Below are 26,476 nucleotides of genomic sequence, written 5' to 3' on the forward strand. Positions count from 1 at the left end.
TATATATATATATATATATATATATATATATATTCCAGCTGCTTAGTGGAGATATTGAATTAATGAGTTTCAAGGGAGGAAAAACAATTTAAAACTTAAGTGATGCCCTGTAGCCATGTATAATAGCTCTAGTAGCAACAGCAGCAGCAGTAGCAGCATGGGAATGGCCAGCTGTTGCGAGGTCTTTAGTATGTATCAGCTAATTTCTTTTTTGTTTTGTTTTTTTGAGACAGAGTTTCACTGTTGTTGTCCAGGCTGAAGTACAGTGGTAGGATCTCGGCTCATGGCAACTTGTGCTTCCCAGGTTCAAGCAATTCTCCTGCCTCAGCCTCCTGAGTAGCTGGGATTTCAGGCGTCGGCCACCACACCTGGCTAATTTTGTAGTTTTTAGATGTGGTTTCACCATGTTGGGCAGGCTGGTCTCAAACTCCTGACCTCAGGTGATCCATCCGCCTCAGTCTCCCACCGTGCTGGGATTATAGGTGTGAGCCACACTAGGCCATATCAGCCAATTTTTTAAATTACTCCTTTGTTTATATAGTATCACCATATTGATAGGACAGGGCTGGGCACATAGAGACACTTGTTTACTACAGACAGTAAACATTTGTTTAATGGATTTTTGGAGCAAACTTAAGATTAATTCCTAAATGAAAGGAGTAAGTAGTAGAGAAAATGAGGGACCGTGTCCTGGTCATCCAATTGGTGGTGATGGATGAACTATTTTTGAATCTCAGCTGCATCTGGATATTTAATCATATTTGCACCTCATATCAAAAACTCAAGCTTTGCTGGTCTTATCTTGAACTGACTCTATACAAGTGCCCTAAATTTGTTCAGCTGTCACATTCTTTGTCTTTGGAATAGAGATAACAATACCTGCCTATGAAAGTCATAGGTAATATTTTTCTATTATGTGACCATCCTCCCTGCAGATATTTGTGAGTAAAGACCTAGAGTTCATTCTTGGCTTATGGCAAAGATTTGGGAGAAGTGTAAGTGAGGAGTTATTTGTTCATCTTCAGTCTGAAGGGCAAGGGTTTCTATTTTTTTTTTTTTTCTCACTCTGCTGCCCAGGCTGGAGTGCAGTGGTGCAATCTCGGCTCACTGCAACCTCTGCCTACTGGGTTCAAGCAACTCTCCTGCCTCAGCCTCCTGAGCAGCTGGGATTACAGGCACCTGCCACCACGTCTGGCTAATTTTTGTATTTTTAGTAGAGACGGGATTTCACTGTGTCGGCCAGGCTGGTCTTGAACTCCTGACCTCCAGCAATCTGCCCATCTTGGTCTCCCAAAGTGCTGGGGTTGCAGGTGTGGGACACCACACCTGGCCTCAATTCTTAGAAAATGGTTACTTTGGGCTGGACAAATAATGAAAATATAATTTCAGTTTTGCCATCAATTGAACCAGGATTTTAACTACCAGCCAGACTACTGAATCTTCTGCCTTGTCAATGAAAGGGAAAAGGCCATTTTCACTAAAGAGTTCACTATCTGAGTGACCCAGCAGAAGATCAGAGTGCATGCAGCTGTCAGAGCTGGAGGGGGAAGGGGTACTGGAAGGATTATATTCTTCAATGCTGTTTTGGGTACAGTGGAAAGTGGCAAAGTTTGTCTCCAAAACTTTTAAATCTGTGTTTTCTTAGCTTTTTCCATTTCTGTAGGACCTACCCCAAGTGAGTTCACTCCCCTTTGACTGTTCTGTATTATTCTGCCTCCAAAACCCTCAATAAGAAACTGAATTCTACTAATGGGGAAATAGTAGATTCACCAGTGGCACCCAACCCAGAAAACTTTTATGTTAAAAGATCATAATTAAATCAAAAGAATAAATTTCTCATGGTAGCCTTTCAAAATGTATGGTAGATTATGGGGCTTACTCTCTAGGCAACTCACTATGCCTAAGGCTGGCCTTGGGATATATATACTGGGATCCTGGACTCATTTACATGGATGTAGAATTACAGATATTTAGGTTTGTGTTGTCTGTCTAATCCTTAACAGAGCCAACCCTAGGCAGAATTGATAACTAGAAAATGTATAATACCTTAGAAATATTTTCATTTTCATTTTAAAAAGGAAATTTGTTTGAAATATGTAAAAAGTAAATGTAAATGTATTGGCTGGGCATTGTGGCTCACACCTGTAATCCCAGCACTTTGGGAAGCCAAGGCAGGTGGATCACCTGAGGTCGGGAGTTCAAGACCAGCCTGGCCAAACTGGTGAAACCCTATCTCTACAAAAAATACAAAAATTAGCTGGGCATGGTGGTGGGCATCTGTAATGCGAGCTACTTGGGAGGCTGAGGCAGGAGAATCACTTGAACCCGGAGGCAGAGGTTGCAGTGAGCTGAGATTGCACCATTGCACTCCAGCCTGGGTGACAGAGCGAGACTTTGTCTTTAAAAAAAAAAAAAAAAAAAGTAAATATATTAAGGAAAGAATATGTCTTAAAGCAAAGTATAGCAAAATGTTAACAGTTTGAGTTCATCATGAGTGGTTACCATACAATTCTTTCAGCTTTTCTGTGTCAGAAATGTTTTGTAATAAAATGTTGGGGGTAACATAAAATCAGTAGGGACATGTTTAATGCAATGAAACCAATAGTGGAATAGCTTGCATTATGAACAAGACTGTGGAAGAACATCTTCAAACCTTCTTACCAACTCGTTTGTGTTTTGCTAACATGTAGTTTTGTTCAACTAGAAACATTTCTTAGCATTTCAATCAGCACTGTGAACATAAGAATATTATATTATGAAATAAGAAAATTTTAGAATTCTGGAAAGGATAATTCTAGACCTAGAGATAAGAGAACAAGCCCATTGTATATGTAATGTGTAAGGAACTCTCAGAACTCCTTAATAAAAAGGCAAGCTAATTAAAAAGAAGGCAAAGGATTTGAGTAGATAATTCTCTGAAGGACATATACAATTGGCCAAGAAATGTGAAGGGTCTCAGTGTTATTAGCCTTTAGGCAAATGCACATCAAAACCATCATCAGATAGCACCTCACACCCACTAGGATGGCTATCATCAAAAGTGTTGGTGAGGATGTAGAGAAATTGGAATCCTGCTGCTGGTGGGAATGTGAAATGGGCAGCCACTTTGGACAACAATCTGTAGTGTTAACCATATGACTGAGAAATTCTACTAGATAAATACCTAAGAGAAATGAAACGTGTGTTCATACAAACACTTGCACGCAAATGTTTTTAACGGCATTGTTCATAATAGGCAAAAAGTGGAAACAACCCAAATAAGATGAGTTAATAAACACAATCTGGTATATTCATATAATGGAATATAGTCTGCAGTAAAAAGAATGAAGTATTGATACATGCTACAATATAGATGATTCTTTAAAATATTCTGAGTGAAAGAAGCCAGTCATATAAGATTACATGTTGCATGATTCCATGTATATGAAATGTCCAGAATAGGCAAATCCACAGGGACAGAAGGGAGATTAGATTGCTGGGAGGTGAGTGAGAAGCAGCAGGAGAGTAACTGCTGATGGCTACAAGGTTTTTGTTGTGGTGGTGGTGGTGGTTGTTTGAGGTGGAGTCTTGCTGTGTCATCCAGGCTGGAACACAATGGCACGATCTTGGCTCACTGCAACCTCTGCCTCCTGGGCTCAAGTGATTCTCCTGCCTCAGCTTCCCAAGTAGCTGAGATTACAGGCATGGGCCACCATGCCTGGCTACTTTTTGTATTTTTAATAGAGACGGAGTTTCACCATGTTGGCCACGCTGGTTTCGAACTCCTGACCTCTAGTGATCCACTCGCCTTGGCGTCCCAAAGTGTTGGAATTACAGGAGTGAGCCACTGCACCTGGCCGTTTTTTGGAATGATGAAATTATTCTAAAATTGAATGTGGTGATGATTATACAGAAGCTGTTCATATACTAAAAAGCACTGAATTGTACATGTTTAAACAGGCGATTGTATGGTATGTGAAATATATCTTAATAAAGCTATCATGCAAGAAAAAGAAGGAAAATAAACAAAAATAAATAAATAGAAATGAAAACTGCAGAGAAGAACTTGCCTGAAGTCAATGTGTCAGTATGGAGCTGAGCCTCGGGATGCCTGCCTCCACTTCAGGCCGCTTTGCTTTGGCACCGCCCTCTCCCACACTCTAGATACCTGAGGCTCATTTTTCCTTTCCTTCTTTTCTTCCTTTTTTTCTTCTTTCCCTATTTTTACTCTTTTCTTCTTTCATCTTTCTATTCTTTTTTCTATCTTTCCTTTTTTCTTTTTCCTCCCTTCTTTATTCATTCCTCTTTTACTTTCTGTCTTTTCTTCTTTCTCTGTTCTTTTCCATTTCTTCCTTCTTTTTTAGTGAAAGCACATTCACTCATCATGTATCCTATCTGTCCTGAACCAATTGTGCAAAGTTGCATTATCTAGAAGCTTTAATAAGCTCATGTGCTTGTGAATCTTTAAGAAAGAACTAGAAGTTTCAGTGTCTCCCACTTGTATAATACCAAATCCTGGACTTCAGGAAACAGTGGATTAAAAAGATGTATGACTATCATTCCTTTTGGTCCTAGTTTATTTGCTATTTTTCTTGTGGAGTGAGCTCCTCTCTGATAATCATTTTGCATATTCTCCCATTTTAAACTTTTCAGCTCTCCTTAAGGCGGCAGCAAATAAGTGAAAAATTGAATGAATGGGCAATCTTCAGTGAAAAGAACAAGGAACTCTGTGAGTGGTTGACTCAAATGGAAAGCAAGGTTTCCCAGAATGGAGACATTCTCATTGAAGAGATGATAGAGAAGCTCAAGAAGGTATGGAATGCATGACTACTCGGCTTTTCATTCTTCACAAAGCTTAGGTACTTTTCACAGGTACAGAAGGTGACTTTACTCATAATTACTTTCCTGTCAAAGGAGCACTGTATTTTAAACATTTTCTCTTTTTAATATAAGATAAACTTGCATGAAAAGGCCTGCTTTACACACAAAATATATAGAATACTTGCAATTTGTGATGAAATAGAGTATCTACTGAAAATGTTCAGTATTTGGGGGTTTTAACTACTTGTCCAGTAGGAACCATTTATATGTATTACTTTTCTTTCCTTTTTTTTTTTTTTTTTTTTTTGTGTGTGTTTGTTTTTAAAGAGGAAAAGTCACTAGAGAGAAACTGAAAGAAAAAATTCTTAGAATAAATTGAATTGACATTTTTTTCCCTAAAGTATGATGTATAGACCATAGATAAGAATTAAGAGTTTCCTGATAATTTTGGCTTCATATTATTTTCAGGGTGTATATATCTTATCAGATTATTTTATATATTAATTGGGATCTAAAACACTTCTGATGCCTACATAAAGCTGATCAAATTTTCTAGCATTTAAAAATTTTTTATGATTTTGGCCAGGCGTGGTGGCTCATGCCTGTAATCCCAGCATTTTGGGAGGCAAGGTGGGGAGATCTCTGGAGGTCAGGAGTTTGAGACCATCCTGACCAACACAGTGAAACCCCGTTTCTACTAAAACTACAAAACATTAGCTGGGCATGGTGGTGTGTGCTGGTAGTACTGGCTACTCAGGGGGCTGAGGCAAGAGAATTGCTTGAACCCAGGAGGTGGACGTTGCTATGGGCTGAGATTGTGCCACTGCATTCCATCCTGGGTGACAGAGTGAGACTCTGTCTCAAAAAAAAAAAATTTTTTTTTATGATTTCAGCATTCCCACAGTGCTCATGAACAGTAATTTTATTGTTATTTTAATTTGCTTCTCATTAGTACATATCACCATCTAATGAACAATGTACTTTTTGTATTTACTTATTCATTGTCCAGATGGAGACCACGCTGATCTGTGAGCTTTACGGGAGCATGGGTTTTGTCTGTTTTGTTCATTGCTATATCCCCTGCACCTGAAGCACTGCCTAACCTCTGATAAGCACACAGCCAGTATTTACTGCATTAGCAAATAATAACTTCATTTATTCTGAAAAGAAATATAAATGGTTATTAAGAAAAATTATTTTTATCCTTATGCACACATAGAGAGAAAAATAAAACATCCAAAGCCAACGTGTGGTATTAATGATGTTACAGAAAATGGCAAATCCATTATGATTTGCCATTAGATAAGCATTTGTTTATCCAATTTGTTTATCCATTGGATAAATCCAAATGGGTAAGCATTTGTTTATATGATATTGTAAACCTTAAAACTCTTGGCTGAGATGATACACATTTCATTTTAGCATCTGCTCGTGGTTGCACATTCCAAGTTGTTGGGCATCAGAGAATGCTGTAAGTGCATGATTAATGCCCCATAGGTAGTAGAGTAAAACTTGCTATAGAATAAACTTTGATTAAGTTTGTCTCTATTCTCATTACTTTTCATTATGAAATTTAGGATGTATATTTTGAGAGTGTGGGGAAAAGCATTTCTTAAATAATCTATAACTTAAAATTTAGAAAAATTTTAGCTTTTCATACAGATAATTTTATCACATTACTTGGCACAATGTTAGAAACACTATTTAAAATATTAACTATACTACCTTGTATGTTGATAACTCACGGGATTTTTTTAAAGGTCTTATGGGTTTTTCTCTTTCTAGTGTCTCTTGTAAAAGAAAATAGCATCAAGGTTTGGTAATTTTGACAGCATAGAAGAAGGTAGTTGTCAAGTGGAAAATGCTAATAAGATGAAGGAAAAAGAAAAAAAGAAAAAGGCAATTCATAAAAAAACAATGGAAGCCAAGATATTAGTGTCTGTTGCTATTAACGCTCAAAAACAGTTTGATTTTAAAGACAACCCAAGAGGATTATTTTACTATAAATGCCCTTTAAGTCTTGAAGTAATTCCCTTGAAAGAAACACTACTCGATAAAATCATCTCAAACGTGTGCTGAAACATTATAATGTTAATAAATGGATTCAGCGTATTGGTCTTTGAATCCCACTGTTTTGAAATAACATAAGAAGGTGGGTGGGTGGAGGTGTGGGCATGAGAACTGCAGTCAGCACTGGAATGGAATAAAATGTTGTTGGTTCCTACCATTCCTCAGGGGCCCTTCGGCTTAGGTGAATGACTTGGAAGCATAGCTCTGTTCCCACACTAACTTTACAGCAAGAGAAGGTCAAAATGTTCATGCTCATATAATGCCTGTCTTCATATATTATTTGCTGAGAAACTATTTCTTGTATAACAGGTGCTTAAGCCAAAAATTAAAAAGTTGATCCTAAAGACTGGAACCTGTCACTGTGGCAAGAGAGTAAGAGGGTCATTAGGGATAGCAGTGCTGGTGGCAGGGAGAGACTGTTCTTTCATCGTCACTTAAGTTATAGCATTTTGTGCTTACCTTTTGCAAATAGTCCACAAGAAGTCTGGTGTTTTGTTTGTTTGTTTTGTTTGTTTTTTGATATGGAGTCTCACTTTGTTGCCCAGGCTGGAGTGCTGTGGCACGATCTTGGCTCACTGCAACCTCCACCTCCTGGGTTCAAGCAATTCTTCTGCCTCAGCCTCCCAAGTAGTTGGAATTACAGGCTCCCACCACCGTGCCCAGATGATTTTTGTATCTTTAGCAGAGACGGGGTTTCACCATATTGACCAGGCTGGTCTCAAACTTCTGACCTTGTGATCCGCCTGCCTTGACCTCCCAAAGTGCTGAGATTACAGACATAAGCCACCACGCCTGGCCAAGTCTGTCCTTTTTAACCCAAACAATCTAAGAGAGGCTAGCACAGAAAGTGAGTAAATCAAGAAGGTTTTGAGGCCCATTGATTCTCTAAAATTAATAGTTATTATTATTGAAAGTTAATTTATCATTGATTTATTTGTTGCAAAATATTGACATTGTATAGAGGATATCTTTTTTAAATGAAGGAACTCTTTTAAAATATTCTGCACAAATAACAAGTGACACACACACACACACATATTCACATTTACATATGTACATATATATCAATTGCATATGTATGTATGTGTGTGATAAGCCTCTCGGCAACGATTTGTATGAGAATTCTAACATCAGGATAGTGATGAGAGAAATAAAGTATAGTTTCCCAGTGTTAAAATCTCTTAATTTTTACCTTTTATATCTGTCTTTTTTTGATTTTTAATACGTATTTCAAGTAAATAGGAAGCAGCACCCTGTTTATTTTGAAAACATCTATATAAAAATTTAATCCCAACTCTGGATACATACCAAAAATAATAGATACTACTACTTCTTGTATACATGGGCTGATGTTCACATGGTATTCCTATGCTAGAACTATTTCCAAGTAGTAGAAAACAGTAATTATCATGTTTCTAGTAGAGCCAGCCTGGATGCATTAAGAATATGCTTTCTGACCTCTGTGATTGCTATTTATTACACAGGATTATCAAGAGGAAATTGCTATTGCTCAAGAGAACAAAATACAGCTCCAACAAATGGGAGAACGACTTGCTAAAGCCAGCCATGAAAGCAAAGCCTCTGAGATTGAGTACAAGCTGGGAAAGGTCAACGACCGGTGGCAGCATCTCCTGGACCTCATTGCAGCCAGGTAAAGAGGACCCGAGTCAATAGGACATGTGTGGGAAGCATTTTAAAGCCTTTCAGTCTGCCTTTCATCAGTTGAAGATAATCCAATAAATTACTCTCTCTTCCTGGGTTATCTCACCATTTTGAATACTGTTCATGCTCTTCTCTTAGTTGACACTTTCATTACCTTGAAAATTCTCCTCTTATTTTATAAATCTTGTGTTGTTTTTATGTAGCTGTGAGAAAGAGAGAAAGAGTTATATCCAAACAAAATTCACTCCTGAGAAAAAACTCTTTATTTTAGGGCTTCATGGGTATTCAAACTCCTATCAGAAAGAAAGAGAAACTGCTGACCACCAGTATTTTTGTCTAAAGTAGCAAAAAAAAAAAAAAAAATTGCTAAATCCCTGCCATATTTTTAGTTAGCAAGTTGTGGAACTAAATCTGATTCTTGCCACTCTGCTCAGTTGTAAAAATCAGCTGCTGCATTATAGTAATTTTGTGTTTAGCATTAGTGCTATAACTATAAGCGTTTGCCTCATACCTAAGAGGAACATTATATTCAGTTTCTGTTGCAGAAGGTCGGCGTTGGGTAAGAGAAATGAAAGTCAAAAAGAAAAATAGGGCCGGGCGCGGTGGCTCAAGCCTGTAATCCCAGCACTGTGGGAGGCCGAGGCGGGTGGATCATGAGGTCAAGAGATGGAGACCATCCTGGTCAACATGGTGAAACCCCGTCTCTACTAAAAATACAAAAAAATTAGCTGGGCATGGTGGTGCATGCCTGTAATCCCAGCTACTCAGGAGGCTGAGGCAGGAGAATTGCCTGAACCCAGGAGGTGGAGGTTGCGGTGAGCCGAGATCGCGCCATTGCACTCCAGCCTGGGTAACGTGAGTGAAACTCCGTCTCAAAAAAAAAAAAAAAAAAAAAAAAATAGGCTAGGCATAGTGGCCTATGCCTGTAATCCCAGCACTTTGAGAGGCCAAGGTGGGCAGATCATGAGGTCAGGAGTTTGAGACCAGCCTGGCCAACATGATAAAATATGTCTCTACAAAAAAAAAAATATATATATATATATATATGTATATATACATACATACACAAAATTATCAAGTTGTGGTGGCATGCACCTGTAATCCCAGCTACTCAGGAGGCTGAGGCAGAATTGCTTGAACCTAGTAGGCGGAGGTTGCAGTGAGCTGAGACAGTGCCACTGCACTCCAGCCTGGGCAACAGAGTGAGACTCTGTCTCAAAAAAGAAAAATAGGTGAGGGTATTTACTAGCAATATAAAAGTCTAATATTAATGATGTCATATGTTATAAAATGCTTTATGCTATTAATATGAAAAGGAGATGCTTTATTTTAGGTGAATTTGGCTTCATGTTTGAACTTAGGCACCCTGAGGTCAGGAAACTTTCTCCATTTTATTCACTCTATATCATCAGCACCAAGAACAGTGCCTAAATATGGGCTCAATGAATACTTCAATGCATAAATGAGTGAAGACATGAATAGTTGAGTGAACCTTCTTCATGGCAATTAGGAGAGTTGAAATGTTACAAATGGTGCCATTTGGGGTCTATCCTACAATACACTTTTAAAATCTGGGTTTCTTTCCTTAGCATGCTGCATAAAAGTGGACATTAAACAATGCCCTGTGCATACCATGTCCCACCAAAACCGCATATAGGCACCACAATTCTGTATGCTGATTTTGAAAACATTTCATTTATTTCTTTTTTTATAAGAAAGTTATCAAAAAGTGTCTGACTCAAGAAAGTGATATTATCATTTATTTTAGTGGCAATTAAACAAAAATGGAATAAATGTATATCAACTTTTTATGTATGTATGTATGTATGTGTTTATTTTTGAGATGGAGTCTCACTCTGTTGCCCAGGCTGGAGTGCAGTGCCATGGCCTTAGCTCTGCCACCTCTGCTTCCCAGATACAAGCAATTCTCCTGCCTTAGCATCCTAAGTCACTGGGACTACAGGCATACACCACCATACCTGGCTAATTTTTGTACTTTTAGCAGAGATGGGGTTTCACCATGTTAGCCAGGCTGGTCTCGAACTCCTGACCTCAGGTGAGAGCCACCCCTCTTGGCTTCCCAAATTGCTGGGATTACAGGTGTGAGCTATCACGCATGGCCTCAACTTTTTAAATGTTTAGCCATAGCACTGATATAGCTAACATTTATTGAACACTTTGCAGGTTCCAATAACCATGCTACAGGTTTCATATGCATCTTTTCATGTGTTGTTCACAATGTCCTTTGAGGTGGCCTTATCATTATACCCATTTTACAAATGCAGGGGCTGAGGCTGAGGCTTGTCCATCATCACGCACATATTGCATGGCACAGCCTGTGCTCACACCCCAAAGCCCATGTCCTGGAGTGCTGTGCCCTCCTGTCTCTCAAGTTGGTGACTTGCTTCCCTGTTAGGGAGAAGACTGTTAAATGGAAGATAAGTTCAGTTTTTGATCTTGATAATCTGATTTCCCAGTTTTTTTGTAAAGTACTTACAATGTGACAGTGACTATGAGAGTTGAGATAAAATGACAGAGCTGAAGGAGAACTTCTTTGAGAAGTTCAGGATGGGAATGGAGTGAAACAATGAGATAAGTAGGAGCTCTGGGAAGGGCACTATAAAGAGATGGAAAGAACATTTTGGCTTAAATTGGTCTAGGAGTTTCCACAAACCTATGTTTTAAAAATCTCAGTGCTGTGTTCAGTCCACTTCTCACTCACTAAAATGATAACAAAATCTTGTTTCAGAAGGAGAAATTGAAGTCCTTCGAGCTATAAATATCCTTCTTAGGGAAACTACCTGTTTGGGAAACATCCTCCGGGGAGTTTTTTGTCAAATTATGACTCATGGATTGATTGACATGTTCACATAATCCAGTTAAACTAGTTAATATTATTTTTTTGCTTCAAGTGGCTCAATGATATGGAGAGTAAGGATGCACTTTTTCAAAGATATTTTAAATCAGATTTAATGTAATCTAGTTGTAAGCAGCTAACTTAGTGTATGTCCAACTATTAGCCAACATTACAGTAAATGAATTTGCTGCTTTCTCCATGAACTTGCATTTATTTAGAACGTATTTTGTATTTCGTCTGACTGTTCAGTGGATAATTTTCTAGATGTTAATTGTTTACTTTCCCAAAAGACATATTAATAAACTTGAATCAATTACATGTTTCTCACTATAGGCACTTATATAATACTAATGTTAGTTTCCTCTTACATAGAGCCTCAGCATACCCAGATACAATTTCACAGGAGATGTTTGTATATGTTGCTTGTTTCTAATCGACTCCTTCCAAATTAGACTAGATGAGACACTGATCACTGAGCCGTCCTGGAGTTTAACACCACGTTAGAGTCGCATTCTCCCTTGCAGCCTCTCCTGAAAGACACCCGGCCGTTACATCTGCATTTCATTTTCTTGTTGGTGCTTCAATAGTGCACATAGTGGATGCATGACTCCTGCTCCCATCCTCAACTGTGAGCTGCCAGCTGAAGTATTAGGTTTCTTCTTTCAGTCCATTCACCACTCTTCTCTCTTCCAGCACTGATGCACTAAAACAAAATATAACTCAGTGTATGCCTTTTGACAATTCTTGGTGCTCTTTTGGGAATAGAGAAGTTCTTTTGGAGGATGGTAATATTTTCAGGTGAACATCTCAGCTAATAGAAACATGAACTATGTCTTCTGGTATTCAATCACAGAAGCAAAAAATGTTCTCACTCATAGGCGGGTGTTGAACAACGAGAGCACATGGACACAGGGAGGGGAGCATCACACACTGAGGTCTGTTGAGGGGGGAACTAGGGGAGGGTCAGTGCAGGGGTGAGGAGTTGGGGAGGGATATTAAAAAAAAGAAAAAGATTCACTGATAACAAACTTATTACATAAAAATAGAACACATAATTTAGAGAAAATTTGACGGCACCATTAGATTAGCTTAGATTACTCTGAGTACAAAATAGATGTGCTTTTTCCTTAAGTTTTTAAATTGTGTTGTCAAGCATTGTCAGTTTTTTAGGGCAACAAAAGTTGCTTAGTTACTTTTAGGGCTCAGTGGATAATGTTCTAGTACCCTTTCCATGCTTTCTCTACCTACTCTGTGTAATGCAGCAGTCACTAGCTACAGGTGGCAGTTTAAATTACACGATATTTAAATTAACTGAAATGGAATAAAATTAAATTACTCCTTAATTTTAATTACGGTCAGTTGCACTGGCCACATTTTAAGTGGTCAGTAACTGCGTGAGACTAGTGGCTACATTATTGGACCCTGTACAATGCAGAACATTGTTACCATTTCAGAAAGTTCTGTTGTTCAGCAGTGGCCAGATAATTAAAAGTACTTCTAAGCCCTTGGCTTTTATTAAAAGTCAACATAAAAACTGCCATTGGTGAAGCATCACTCTAATTCCTATAAAACTGCCTTTAAGAATACTGGTTCTCATTTTGTCAATCAATCCGGGCAATTTCTCTAGAGCTCAGAACCAAAAGAAAATCTGTCTTTTAGTTTTAATTGTTCAATGCTTCTTATCATAGATAAGAATTACGTAACATTTCTCATCTTACCCTCTAGGAAGGTCAAATTCAACTTGTTTGCTCTGTTGTGATGATTTGGGGGCAGGGAAGGAGGAAACTGGACATTCAAATAGAACAAGTTCTTTTTCCCTCTACTAAACCTAAATCCCCGTCACAAAAGCAAAAGCACACTGTAGTTATTTGGCCCTAACCTTTTTGTTTTTTCAATAGCGGCTTTTTTGGGATGTAATCCACATGCCATATAACTCATCTATCTAAAGCATGTGATTCAGTACTTTTAGCATATTTATAAAGCTGTGCATCTATTACCCCAATCAATTTCAAAACACCTTCATCACTCCCAAAGAAAAAGTTACCCATTAGCTGTCACTCTTTTTTTTTCCTCTTCTTCTTTCCCCACTTCTCCCAGTCCTAGGAAACCACTAATCTACTTTCTGTGTCTACATGTTTACCTGTTCTGAATAGTTCGCATACACAGATCATACAATATGTGGTCTTTTGTGGCTGGTGGTTTTTAATCTCTAAATTTATTATAATTGTCTCAACATTTTGTACACATAAAAACAAATAATTTTTTAAAAACTATTGAATGTCTACTATATATAAAGTATTGTGCTTCTTGCTATAGGGCAAAGGTTGGCAGATGTTTTCCATGGAGGACCAGATAGTAAATATTTTTAGTTTTGCGGGCCAAATAGTCTCTATTGGTATTAGCATGTTATTATAGAACGAAAGCAGCCATAGAAAATCTGTAAATAGAACACCATGGCCGTGATCCAACAAAATTTTATTTACCAAGACAGGTGGCCTGCTCTAGGGATCTAAAGATGAGAAAGAAAATGGTCCCTAACCAAATAAGTGTCATAATGCAAGTACACAAGGGTTCCTCACTTAGGGCCTCCCCCTTCTGTTCTCTACTCTCTCTTCCTGGGTCTTCTCCTGCCCACTCCTGGTCTGGCCACCTTCTGATTGTTCTTCATGTTTTTCCTTCTCTTCAGATTAGCTCAGATTCTTCTCGCCTGCTCAGTAGGCTTCTCCTTCATAGCATTTCCCTCAACCATGTGAAATCTTGTGTGATCAGTCATTTTAAGCCTGTTTCTCTACTAAAATGTAAGTTTGATCACTATAGTAATCCCAGCTCCTGACCTTGTTCTTTGCACATAGCAGTCACTCCAGTATTTGTTGATTTTCTCAAATCTAAGCCATAGGATGAAACGTGCATGCACACAAATGAGAGCATACACAAAGCAGAGCATTGACTTCAGGCTTCAGCTGCCTGAGTCATAGCATGCTTTTGCTTCATCAACTTTCTTATGTTCTCAGCACCTTGGTTACCATATGTATAAAATGAAAATCATAATAGTAGCTAGCTCAGAAGAATTATTGGAAGTATTACATGAGATAGGATCTGTAAACCACTGTATTAGTCCGTTTTCAAGCTGCTGATAAAGACATACTCAAGACTGGGAAATTTATAAAGAAAAAGAGATTTAATGGACTCACAGTTCCACATGGCTGGGGAGGCCTCACAATCATGGTGGAATGCAAAAAGCGCATCTTACCTGGTGGCAGACAAGAGAGAATGAAAGTTAAGTGAGAGGAGAAACCCCTTACAAAATCATCAAATCTTATGAGATTTATTCACTACCACAAGAACAATCTGGGGGAAACAACCTGCATGATTCAATTATCTCTCATCAGGTCCCTTCTACAACATGTGGGAATTATGGCAGCTACAATTCAAAATGAGATTTGAGTGGTGACACAGCCAAACCATATCAACCACTAAGCATAGACTATGCTTAATAAAGGTCAGCTCTCATCCCAGAGGGAGTTCAAAGTCCGAGGAGGTAAAACACATATGTAGTGCAAGCAAGGCTTTGTGATGTTCCTAGCAGTTGTCCTCAGGAGGACTTTCAGTCTAAAGGGTATTCTACCCACATTGAAGGTCAAAGGAAATGTAATTCTTGGAATTCATGGCTGGTATTACCTAAGGGTGTTGAGGTCGGAAGGGGCCTGGCAAGGATCAAGAATGCATTGATGTAGTAAGCACAGAAACAGCACAGAACTAATCAGCGGGCCTGAGTTTAGTCCACCTGGTTCCTGCTGTGTAGCCCAAGTCTCACTGAATAACTTCTCTGAGCCTCGGGTTGCTTGTTTTCAAAGTGTTAATGAAACTAACTGTCACATCTCCAATGATAAAATGCAAGGGAAAGGACCGTGTATATTATAAAACACTATCTATGCCAGTCTCGTTCTTTTAGAAACCTGCAGAGTATTCCATAGTATAAATATACCATGATTTTCTAGGATTTTCTGTATTAATGAACATTGCCATTTTTGCTATTTCAATAATTATATCTTTAAAGCTTTGCCTTGCCTCATATTTAGTTCATTGGAATAAATATATTATGCTAACAATAATAAACATGAAAAAAATTCAAATTTTTTAACTCTATTAGGAAAACTAAATAAGGGAAAAGAAATTAAGGAAATTATGACAATAAAATATTTTAAAGATTTCAGGTTTTTAAAAATGGTAGTCACAAGAAAAAAACAAAGTTACCTATAGTGATGGAATCATAACCAATATATTTCTTTAATCAAAGTGTAAATATTTTCATTGCTGATGACTAAAAATAATATATTAATATAAGAAGAATGATTGTTTTATAAAAGAATTCACAGTACAATATCTTTACTGTGTTTTCTAGAATATATTTCATATATAAACTGCAGTTTTCTTTCTTTTTTTTTTTTTTTGAGATGGGGTCTTGCTCTGTCACCCAGGCTATAGTGCACCAGCACAGCCTTGGCTCCCTGCAGCCTCAGCTTCCTGGCCTTAAGCAGTTTTCCTCCCACATCAGTACCTGGGACTACAGATGCATGCCACCATGCCCGGATAATCTTCTGATTTTTTTTTTTTTTAGAGATGAGGTTTCGCTTCGTTGCCTAGGTTGGCAGATGTATTTATTTTATAAAGAAATGTGTTTCCTCTAGTGTTCTGTTTTAAAAACAATCAACCAATCAACTCACATGACCAGAACCAAATGCTTTGTTTTATTTTAGTTACAAATCATCATGTCATCCTTTTTGGAAAGAACTTAGCAAATATCCGTTATTTATTTAATATTTATTTTTGTGTAGTCTTTAATTCCCAAAAGGATCTAAAGCAGTCAGCATTAGACATTTTTTATTAAATTATAGGAATTAAAAATTGGGGGATTTATTTTCTATAAAAGTATAAATTACTAAATTATCATATGCTTAGTGCAGAAACTTTGAAAATTCTTGAAATTCACAAAAGAAAAAGAGTTACCTGAAATCCCCTTAAGCAAATGAATAGGTATTTTTTTCAATTGTCTTAAAATAAACATGTTATTTTTGTAATCTTACATCATTCTTTTTAAAGGACAAAAGTTTTGCATATGTAAGGGGAGAATAATGTTTCTTTAATATTTTAGGTCAACAAAAGTTGCTCAGTTACTTTTAGGGCTCACTGGATAATATTCTAATATCCACTGCTCAAATAGTCTACTCAAAGAGCACGTACTTTCTCACCTTCCCAAACAATCCTGAAAACTCTTGTATACGCTACCCGAGCTGGCACATTGAACTCGAAAAAGAAAGAAGTTACTCCTTTTGCTGCTACCATTTGCTGTGCCTGTGGACATTTTGTTTGTTTGCAATGGGATGATTTGTTTTCTTTAAATAGCCTTACCAGCATAACAAACAGCCCGCAAGAAAAGTTGACTGTCCTTACAGAATAGCAGTGCCTGCAGCCGGCGTTGTTTTTGCTGTCCTTTCTTTAGACCTGTAGCTTCCTCCTCCTTACAGATTACACTGAGCTTTTTCCCCTTCTTACACTCGTGGCCTACATTCCAGGAGATCAAGCCTGGCACATGTTAATGAATGTAGGTTTTATTTAGAAACATGACCACTTGTCACTGCCCAGTGTCATGTTATCGGGCAGAGACTAACAACATTTGTCTAGAGTGAGCATTTTCATACTTCTATACACAGACAAGGGGAAACTTTCGTCCCCACTCAGGATTTAGCCTTTTGCTCTGCAGAGTCTAACTTTTGCAAGTGGAAGCTTCATGGTGGTGGCAGAGGACCTGCGTGCCCTGAGGATGGCAGAGGACGGCTGTGTGGACGCAGATCTCCCAGATTGTAACTGCGATGTCACAAGGCAGGCATCTTCTTGAGTTTCTTCCATTGTACATAGCTTTCATGTTACGTGGGGTTTATAGGATAGATGTTGGAGGCTTTCATCCAGAACTGTTTTTGCCAACGTTACATGAAGATGATTGGCACTGGGAGATAGCTGGCCATGTGGACTCCCAAGAGTTATTTGCTGGTTTGTTTTCTAGTACCTCTACTGGGCATGCAGAGCTGGATGAAAAGGTTGATGGACTTTATGATGACTCGGTATTCCACTTGTCTCCGGTGCATAGCGTCATACAAGGAGTATGGCTAGAATAGAAAGGCTGAGACACAGGAAGGTGATCCAGAAAAAGACCCAGTTAGTCCATCATCTGCTATTTAAGGATGGGCTTCTGATGAAACTGAAATTTAGCCTTAGCTGGCTCACAGCTTTGTAGTTGAAAGCTTTCCCTTCATTAAATAAAAATATTTCAGGGCTCTAGAAAATGTTGTGTGTTTGCGAAAGTTGCTTTTGTTTGTGCTTGTTAGTAAGTTTTAGTCACTAATATAAAGCTTATAAAACATATGTGCAAAGCATACAAATTAATGTCTAAAATAGTAATTTAGGGCATTATACAAATGATTCATTCATGTTTTTTTTTAGTTAGAATAAAAATATGACAGGAATTTTTATTTTTAATTTTTAAAAAATGTTTTCCTTTTACTGTATCATTCCTCAGACGAATTTCTGCAAATGAATAGCATTTACATGATGGTAATTTTTTTTCTATTATATTTAGAATTTGGACTTTTTTTTTGTTTTGGGTTATGGATATCCTAAATTACTTTGAAGGAAAGTAGTGAAATATAAATCCAATATATATGTAGATTTATAAGGGTATATGTGTAAGTACATATATATATGTGTGTGTTTGTAGATATATTCATGTTTCAGCATTAAGAAGCTGGACAATAGGATTTCATAGTAGAATCCTTTTCAAGAAAGGCCAAATGCCTGTAATACACACTGGACTGTGAAAGAGCCATAAGCTGCAGGGTCTTACAGATTTATCAAGCTGCTAAACTTACCCAGACATGTGACGTCTGCAAGTATCTAATTTGAATGATAATCCTGGATGTTTACCAAAAGGAATGTTGCTCAGACTCCTCATAATGATAGATAAATAAAAATATTGTGACACTTTATCCAAAAATTATCTTTAAAGAAATAATAGAAAAAAATATGGGACATTTCTCCTAGAAAATAGTGATCCTTGTCCTGCAAATAAATAGCACATTTAATACCCATGTCCTGTAGGCTCATATCTGCTTGCCCCCCAGCATGCACGCGCGTGCACACACACGCACCCACACACAGACACACGCACCCACACACAGGCACACACACGCACACACTGTATTTTTCTATTTGTAGTAAAATATACTTTTTTAAAAATGAAAAAGAACCACCTAAATGTTCACCCCCATTGACTTTACTAAATATACACATTTGTTTGAAAGAGGAACTTGTCCCTAATGGACTATATGAACACACATTTCCATGTCATGATGCCCTTGACATACTGCATACTAACCGCTCTGACTTGGAACTCATTCAGTATTACAAAAGCTATCCTGTAATTTATTTTGCTAGTGTCGATTGGCCTGTGGAACAGTGTTTACTTGCATCCTTTTGTGCTTTGGATCCTTTGATCATATCTATAAGTGAGTTTTGAACCAAGAAAATGAATGAATTTTATTATTTGACAAATAGAACATTGGCAAATGTGGAACCTAGAAGAAAAACTTCATACACATTTAATATCAAATAAAAATTTTAAAATGAAAACATGTTAATTAAATAGACACAATTCATTTAGAATATTAATTATTAATGTTTAGCAACCACTTAAACAGTACCCAATTTCGTGCAAAGCACTGAATTTAACATGGCTAGGGAAGGGAAATATCCAGATATGGAAATTCACATTTCTAGCTTTCCAAGAAACTTACCATAGAGGAGACCAATTCATGCATAAATAATACCAGGGAGCTAAAATAAGGTAGGAAGGAAACAGGGACTCCAGCCTCTAGTAAAACCCTAACGACGTTACGAGGTTGCTACCAAACCCCATCCCCAAACCTAGTGAGTGTTCAGATCCTACCAAATCTGAAGACAAGAATCTGGTCATGTAGAAGAGGTGGCTGAGAAGGCATTCCCACAGAGGTAAAAGCAGTACGGACTTCTTGGTGCTATGCGCCATTCTTCAGGCCTGTTCCCGTGGGTTTATTGATGGTACACTATTCTTTCAGTCTGGGGCACTATATATGGCCAGAGCCATGTAACATTCCACGTCCATGCTGTGGTTGGTCAAATGTACTCCATGAGCTTGGTACCCAGTAGCCATAATAAAACTGTCATTCACTGACTGACGCCTAGATGAATTTGGCCTTAGCTATGAGAGAAATGTGAGTGGGTTATATGTAAAAGTTCTTGGAAATAGTGTTCAAGGCCAATGCCTTGAAGCATCTGGGGGATACGGTACAGTTTTTATTTATAAATTTAATTAGGAAAATCTTATCTCAAGTGGAATTTTAAGTCCTGATAAACATTGCAACATAGTTGCATTTTCTGTCAATAGACTATATTGTGAAACATGAACTTAATTTTTTAAATACACATTTTTCAAAACAATAAAAGGTAATGCTCTGAAGAGTGCTTTTACAAACTGAAAATGTTATTCAAAAATAAGTATTATTAATTACAATTATTAAAATATAGATATTATTAATAGCTGACCATAGTGAAAATCCTTTAAAAGCCTTTATATGACAATGTTTTGAGGAACATTGACAAAAAGGAAAATCGATCATGTTGTCAAATACATTTTCACTTGAGAGAGAAACATTGATTTATTGAAATTGAAACGGAAGTGATATCAATTTTAAACAACTAAAAATGAATCAAAATGTTCAAAATACTTTGATTATGAGACATTTTCTTCAGAACAGTGAGTCTTGAGCAGAGAAATGTATCAGAACCGCCTCGGGGTGGTGGCTAATATTTGGCACCTGTGGTTTGAAAGCACCCTCTGTGGATTGTGTGAAACCAGGGAATATCTGATGACTCTAAGTGTAAGTTGTCAACCTTTGAAAACATTCTATTGCAGACCCCTGTCTTAAAATCTATCACAAACCCAATGTCTTACAAGTCATGTTGCTCTTGACATTTTTTCAAAAAGATAGATACCTCTTCAGTTGAGCCAAGGTCACGCACTAGCAGCTTGAAGCATTTTGCTCATCTGCTGTTTACGTCTGTTATGAGCAGTGCCAATTAGGTGGCCGTATTTCCTGAACCAAAAGGTGAGACAGTCAAAAGCTAACAGCAATTTTTAAATAAGGGCTCTAATAGATCATTGATCATATGCTTATTATTACCTTGACCTTTCTCTTTAGAGCAATCTATGTACACTCAGCCATGTCAGGCTCTTTACAGGGACTCAATAATTGATTTTTGCTCTAAGTAGGTAGTAATGGAGTTGAGAAATATTACCCATGTTCTTCCCAAACTTCTGATCATGCTCTGCTCACACTAAGAAAACTGTGTTCAAAACTAATTTATCTGTTTCTGCTCCTCTGCCCTGGACCCCTGCCTCCTCTGCATCCTTGTTCCATTGTCCGTATTCAGCTCTAATTTCTGTCCTCCTTTTTCTTCTGTTTTTGTCCTCTTCCACGCGAGTTTCTAACTCTCTGCCTACAAAGATTGTAAGGCCTAGTGTTCTCCTCAGCACACACGGGAAACATGAGTGGGCTTCTCGTTGAAGCGGGATGTTCCCCCTTTTCTGCCCACAGGGTGAAGAAGCTGAAGGAGACCCTGGTGGCTGTACAGCAGCTTGATAAGAATATGAGTATCCTGAGGACCTGGCTTGCTCACATCGAGTCAGAGCTGGCCAAGCCGATAGTCTACGATTCCTGTAACTCAGAAGAAATACAGAGAAAGCTTAATGAGCAGCAGGTAAGACTTAAAATTGAAATGGAATTAATATCTGTCCTCCTGGCCAGAATGATGGGGGGAGCATGAGATGGTGACTGGCAATGAAAGGCCAGGAGGGAGCTAGGCAGGACTGGTAAGGAAGGGTACTTTGCCTAGACAGAGGATTGGGGCAGACAGGTTCCATGCCGCTGCAGAGTTCAGCCTTACAGAGATGCTTGTGCCCTTGTACAGTTAGTGTCATCAGTTTACCAAGAAGCCTTCTAAGATGGTAGGTAAGGTTGAGTTGCAATTATGTGTCTAAAACAGTGCTAACAGATTGGTTTACTTATTTGAGAGTTACTAGCCCTAGCCCATTAACATACACTTAGAAACGAATGAAAGGAGCCCCCCCCACCCCACTTTTTTCTGTGTACAGTGTTTAGGGAAAGATTACAAGGCATACTTAGAATTTTTCAAGTTGAAAAATTTAGTTTTGCAAAACTGATTGCATGACCTGCAGATCATACACTGTAATTCCACCTTCACATGTGTAGCAAAGATAGACATCTCACTGGCCGTGTACAACCCAACAAACAAAAAGGGATGATCCTAGAAAAGGTATACAGAAGAAATTTTTAACTCACATTCCCTCCCTCGTTTATCCTTTTTTTTTTTTCCCCCCGAGACGGAGTCTCGCTCTCTCACTCCATGACCCAGGCTGGAATGCAGTGGTGTGATCTCAGCTCACTGCAATCTCCACATCCCAGGTTCAAGAGATTCTCATGCCTCAGCCTCCTGAGAGGCTGGGATGTCAGGCATGCAGCACCATGCCTGGCTAATTTTTATATTTTTAGTAGAGACAGGGCTTCACCATGCTGGCCAGGCTGGTCTCAAACTCCTGACCTCAAGTGATCCCCCTGCCTCAGCCTCCCAAAGTGCTGGGATTACAGGTGTGAGCCACTGTGCTGGGTCCCCTCATTTATTCTAAGTATATCAGACTCCAGTTGGCAGTAGTAAACATGGCAAATTCCCCACTAGAAATATTTTTACTCCATGCCTTTAGATTGCTTTGAATATTCTGTCCATACTCTGTACCTCTCCATTACATTTAGATCATTGCAGCAAAGTTGCTTAAATTTAAAATGCTATAAAATGTAAATATGTCCTATTTTTAACATCTTATAAAATAGTTTATGTACTTACTTCATTTTGCAGGCTATTTAAGCCAATGTAATAGGTGTTAAAATGCAGTTTGGGGTGTTGAGGTTTTTTAAATATTAAAATTATCATTAAATTATTGTTCTTTCTAATGAATACATAATTGTACGTATGTGTGGGGTACAATGTAATGTTTCAATGCATATTTGCATAATGTAATAATCAAACAAAATGAGGTAATTTGATCACCATATCCATCACTTTAAACATTTATCATTTCTTTGTAGTGACAACACTCAAAATCTTCTCTTCTTGCTATCTTGAAATACATACTAAATTACATTGCTTTTAAAAAATTTGTTAGCAAAACATTTTTCAGTTTTTATGAAATTAAAGTTTTCTGATGGGTGCTGATGTTTGAGATTCTGATGATTGAATTGTAGGATCCTGGTTGGCATCTAGCTTCCCAGATTCTTCCCGAGAACATGGTAATGATGTGTACAGTGATGAGTTAAAAATGCAAATGGCCAGTCTTGTAATTTTGCAAATGTCTGAAAATCAACAATATAGTTAAATATGGCAAATTGATCATATGTACTTATAGCCCCACCTACTACTAAAACTCCAGTAAAATGATAGTAAAGATGGAAAAGGTTAAAATCACAGTGGCAAAGAGAACAGGAGAGAAAATGGGAGAGATGACAGACATCCAACACAATTTTGCAAGATGGAAAGTGGATAGATGGAGGGTAGAGAAAGTTAATTAATTCCATGGAATTCCAGGAAGGCTCAGAAAGTGGAGATCAGATGAAGCTGAAAGTTGATTTGTCTGCTGAGCTGTAAAATGGAAGATTACTTGAAAATCTGAATAAGGTGTGCTGAGACTGGCAGATTCCTCCTAAGCCCAGGCAGCCAGGCAACTCTGCTTCCTTTACTCTGGCAGAAGGCCAGATAATTACTCTCTGGAGAAGGCAAACCAGAGGGGCTTTGAGCTTGGGGATCAGGACACCATGGAGGCTAGAGTCACTATGTTAAAAATGGGGAGATGATGTGAAGGGCTCAGTACCAAATGTTAGGGCTCCCACCCCACTGCCCCAGCTTGGCTCCCACTATGTCCGTAATTAGGCATACACCCTAGCCAGGATAATGGAGCATCCTTTCTGGAGAACTGATCAGACAAGAGAAAAAGTACCTTCAATTAGTGATACTCAAAGCAACCCAGCAAAAGGCCAGACTTCTGCCTAACTCTCCACAGTGAAGCCTCCCGGTTGACGGACCTTAGGTGCATACACAGCTTCTATAGCTGACTCATTCCTGAATATGTGTGGGTAGGCAAGAATCCCCACCACTTAAGAAAGTTTCTGCCATTGAGAAAAGACCAAAATAAACAGGGGGAAATAAAGAAAGGAACAAGTAGAAGAAACACATGGTAGAGAGAGGAAGAAAATGTAAACAAAACAAACTAACTCACAGAAATGAGAGATTTTGCATTCATAAAATAATGCCATCTTTAAAAAAGAGCTTTCAGAGTGGAGACTATCTCCCACAAACTAAAACAGAAAGATAAATATATGAAAAATAGGAGAGAAATATACAAATAAACATAATAAAATTAACAATAATGCAAGAGTTTCAAAATCCAATTCAGTTATTTTGTAAAAGTCCCCCCAAAAAAGAGTAAAGAAAATGGAGATAAGAAAATTATCATAGTAGTAATGTAAAAAAATGCATTTATTATTAAATAATATATATTATTAAATAAATAATTTAATGTTAAAAATATTCATTATTAAATAATATATATTTATTATTAAATATATATATGTTTTTACATTACTACTATGATAATCTCTCCATTTTTATTATTCTTTCTTGAGGGAACTTTTACGAAATAACTGAATTGGATTTTGAAACTTTTGCATTATTTTTAATTTTATCATGTTTATTTCTGTATTTCTCTCCTGTTTTTCATATCTTAATCTTTTTGTTTTACTTTGTGGGAGATTAAACATGTGTACACACATTACACATATATGTGTGTGTGTATATATATTCATATGTATATCCAAAATGAAAAACATACGTTTACAGATTATAAGGGCCACATAAGTGCCCAGGAAGATGTCAAACAAACAAAAACACACTGTAAAATTGCAGAACACAAGGGATAAGGAGATCTTAAAGATTTCCAGGATGTAATAAAATCTGTCTTCTCTAGAACAATACTGGAAGCTGGAAGACAATGGCTCTGCCTTCAGAAAGCTGAGAAAAATTATTTATAATTTAGAACTCTATACCTTGCCATTTAATATAAAATATTTTACCTCCTCTGTACCCATTTTCAGGAAACAAATGAAGGGTATGCTACATACACGAAAGTGAGAGGAAAATACAGTACATATCTGCTACATGCTACTATGCTACAGAGGCTGCATATGCTACATGCACTAAAGCAAGAGGGAAAATGCTATTCAACTCAGGAGGAAGAAAAAGGGAATTCCCAGAGTGAAGGTACAGGGAAGTCCCCGATGACAGCTGTACTGCAGCCAAGCCAGCACCTGTCCAGATGGGAGCAGGGGCTCTGGGTGCTATAGGAGGGATGTTTCCAGGAGGAGCCAGGAGGGGCTAGATTATCTGATGGGCTTAACCACTCCGGAAGAAGTTTTATTAGTTCTATAAGAGAGATAATAGAAACAAGCATTATAAATTTGAGAGAGAGAGGGGGGATTGTTAATTCCAGGAAAATGAGTTATGTAAGAAAAGAAATAAAACCATGGCATGTTTTGTTCCTCAAATGCAAAAAATGTTAAGTAACTAAAATCATGAGAACAATGATTATTACCATAGCTTGAGTCATAACAGTCATTAGAGTTCAGTCATATAGAAGTTTATTTCTTCTCTACTATAGAAGAATTCATAAAGTAATTACTAAAATGGAAAAATCAAGCAATAGCTATGTTACTTAGAAATAGAGAAGTTATATATTACTGAGAAATATAGAAATAGGTCAAATGTGGTGGCTCACACCTGTAATCCTAACACTTGGGAAGGCCAACACAGAAGGATCACTTGAGGCCAGGAGTTCGAGGCTGCATTGAGGTGTAATCCCCCTGCACTCCAGCCTGGGTGACAGAGCAAGACCCTGTCTCAAAAAGAAATAAAAAGAAATAAATTATTTTTTTAAAAAACTAATGTTCAAACCCATTTTAAAAACAATATGTAGATAATGTTATAAGCATTGGATTATGTTGAAAAGGGTGTTAATAAACCAAGAACAAGGGGATTAATAAAATGAGTACAACACCACCTAAGTCCCTTAAATAATGTTTTCACATATTTGCAGGGTACATAGAATATGTTATTACATGCGTAGACTGGGTAATGATCAAGTCGGGGTATCTGGGGTGTCTGTCACCTCCGGTATTTATTAATTATTTCTATGTGTTGGGAACATTACAGTTTCCCTCATGTAGCTGATTTGAAATATGCAGTAGATTGTTGTTAGCTCTAGTCATTCTACTCTATCAAACATTAAAACTTATTCCCTCTAACTGTATGCTTGGATCTGTTGACCAACCTCATGTCATCGCCCCAAAACACTCTTCTTAGCCTCTGCTATCTGGCATTCTCCCTACCTCCATGAAATCAAATTTTCAGCTCCCACATACAAGTAAGAATGTGTGATATTTGTCTTTCTGTACCCAGCTTATTTCACTTAACATAATGACCTCCAGTTCCATCCATGTTGCTGCAAACAACATAATTTCATTCTTTTTTATGACCAAATAATATTCCATTGTGTATATATATATATATATATATATATATCACATTTTCTTTATTTGTTCATCCATTGATAATCATGTTACCTTTTAATGATGGTGGAATTAACTGCTTAAAAAAATAATACAAATCGGCCAGGCATGGTGGCTCACAACTGTAAGTAATCCCAACACTTTGGAAGGCTGTGGTGGGCAGATCACCTGAGGTCAGAAGTTCAAAACTAGCCTGGCCAACATGGTGAAACCCTGTTTCTACAAAAATACAAAAATGAGCCAGGCATGATGGTGGGTACCTGTAATTCCCGCTACTTGGGAGGCTGAGGCAGGAGAATCACTTGAA

General features: G+C 37.7%; 1 protein-coding gene across 20 annotated transcripts in view; it reads left to right on the forward strand.

Moving 5' to 3' along the window:
- SYNE1 (spectrin repeat containing nuclear envelope protein 1) overlaps window positions 1–26,476 on the forward strand; it is a 529,474-nt gene that overhangs the window by 467,414 nt on the left and 35,584 nt on the right. For 19 of the 20 annotated variants that reach the window (XM_017537464.2, XM_037742153.1, XM_037742143.1 and 16 more), the window contains 3 exons: window positions 4,633–4,791; window positions 8,355–8,521; window positions 21,076–21,238. In XM_017537464.2, the coding sequence (XP_017392953.1) occupies window positions 4,633–4,791; window positions 8,355–8,521; window positions 21,076–21,238 (489 nt within the window). Of the gene's footprint in view, window positions 1–4,632; window positions 4,792–8,354; window positions 8,522–16,493; window positions 17,270–21,075; window positions 21,239–26,476 lie in introns of those variants that run through there. The other variant, XM_037742165.1, reaches the window with a different exon arrangement.

Source organism: Cebus imitator, unplaced genomic scaffold, assembly GCF_001604975.1.
Source record: "Cebus imitator isolate Cc_AM_T3 unplaced genomic scaffold, Cebus_imitator-1.0 Scaffold6, whole genome shotgun sequence".
NCBI classification, from domain to species: domain Eukaryota; kingdom Metazoa; phylum Chordata; class Mammalia; order Primates; family Cebidae; genus Cebus; species Cebus imitator.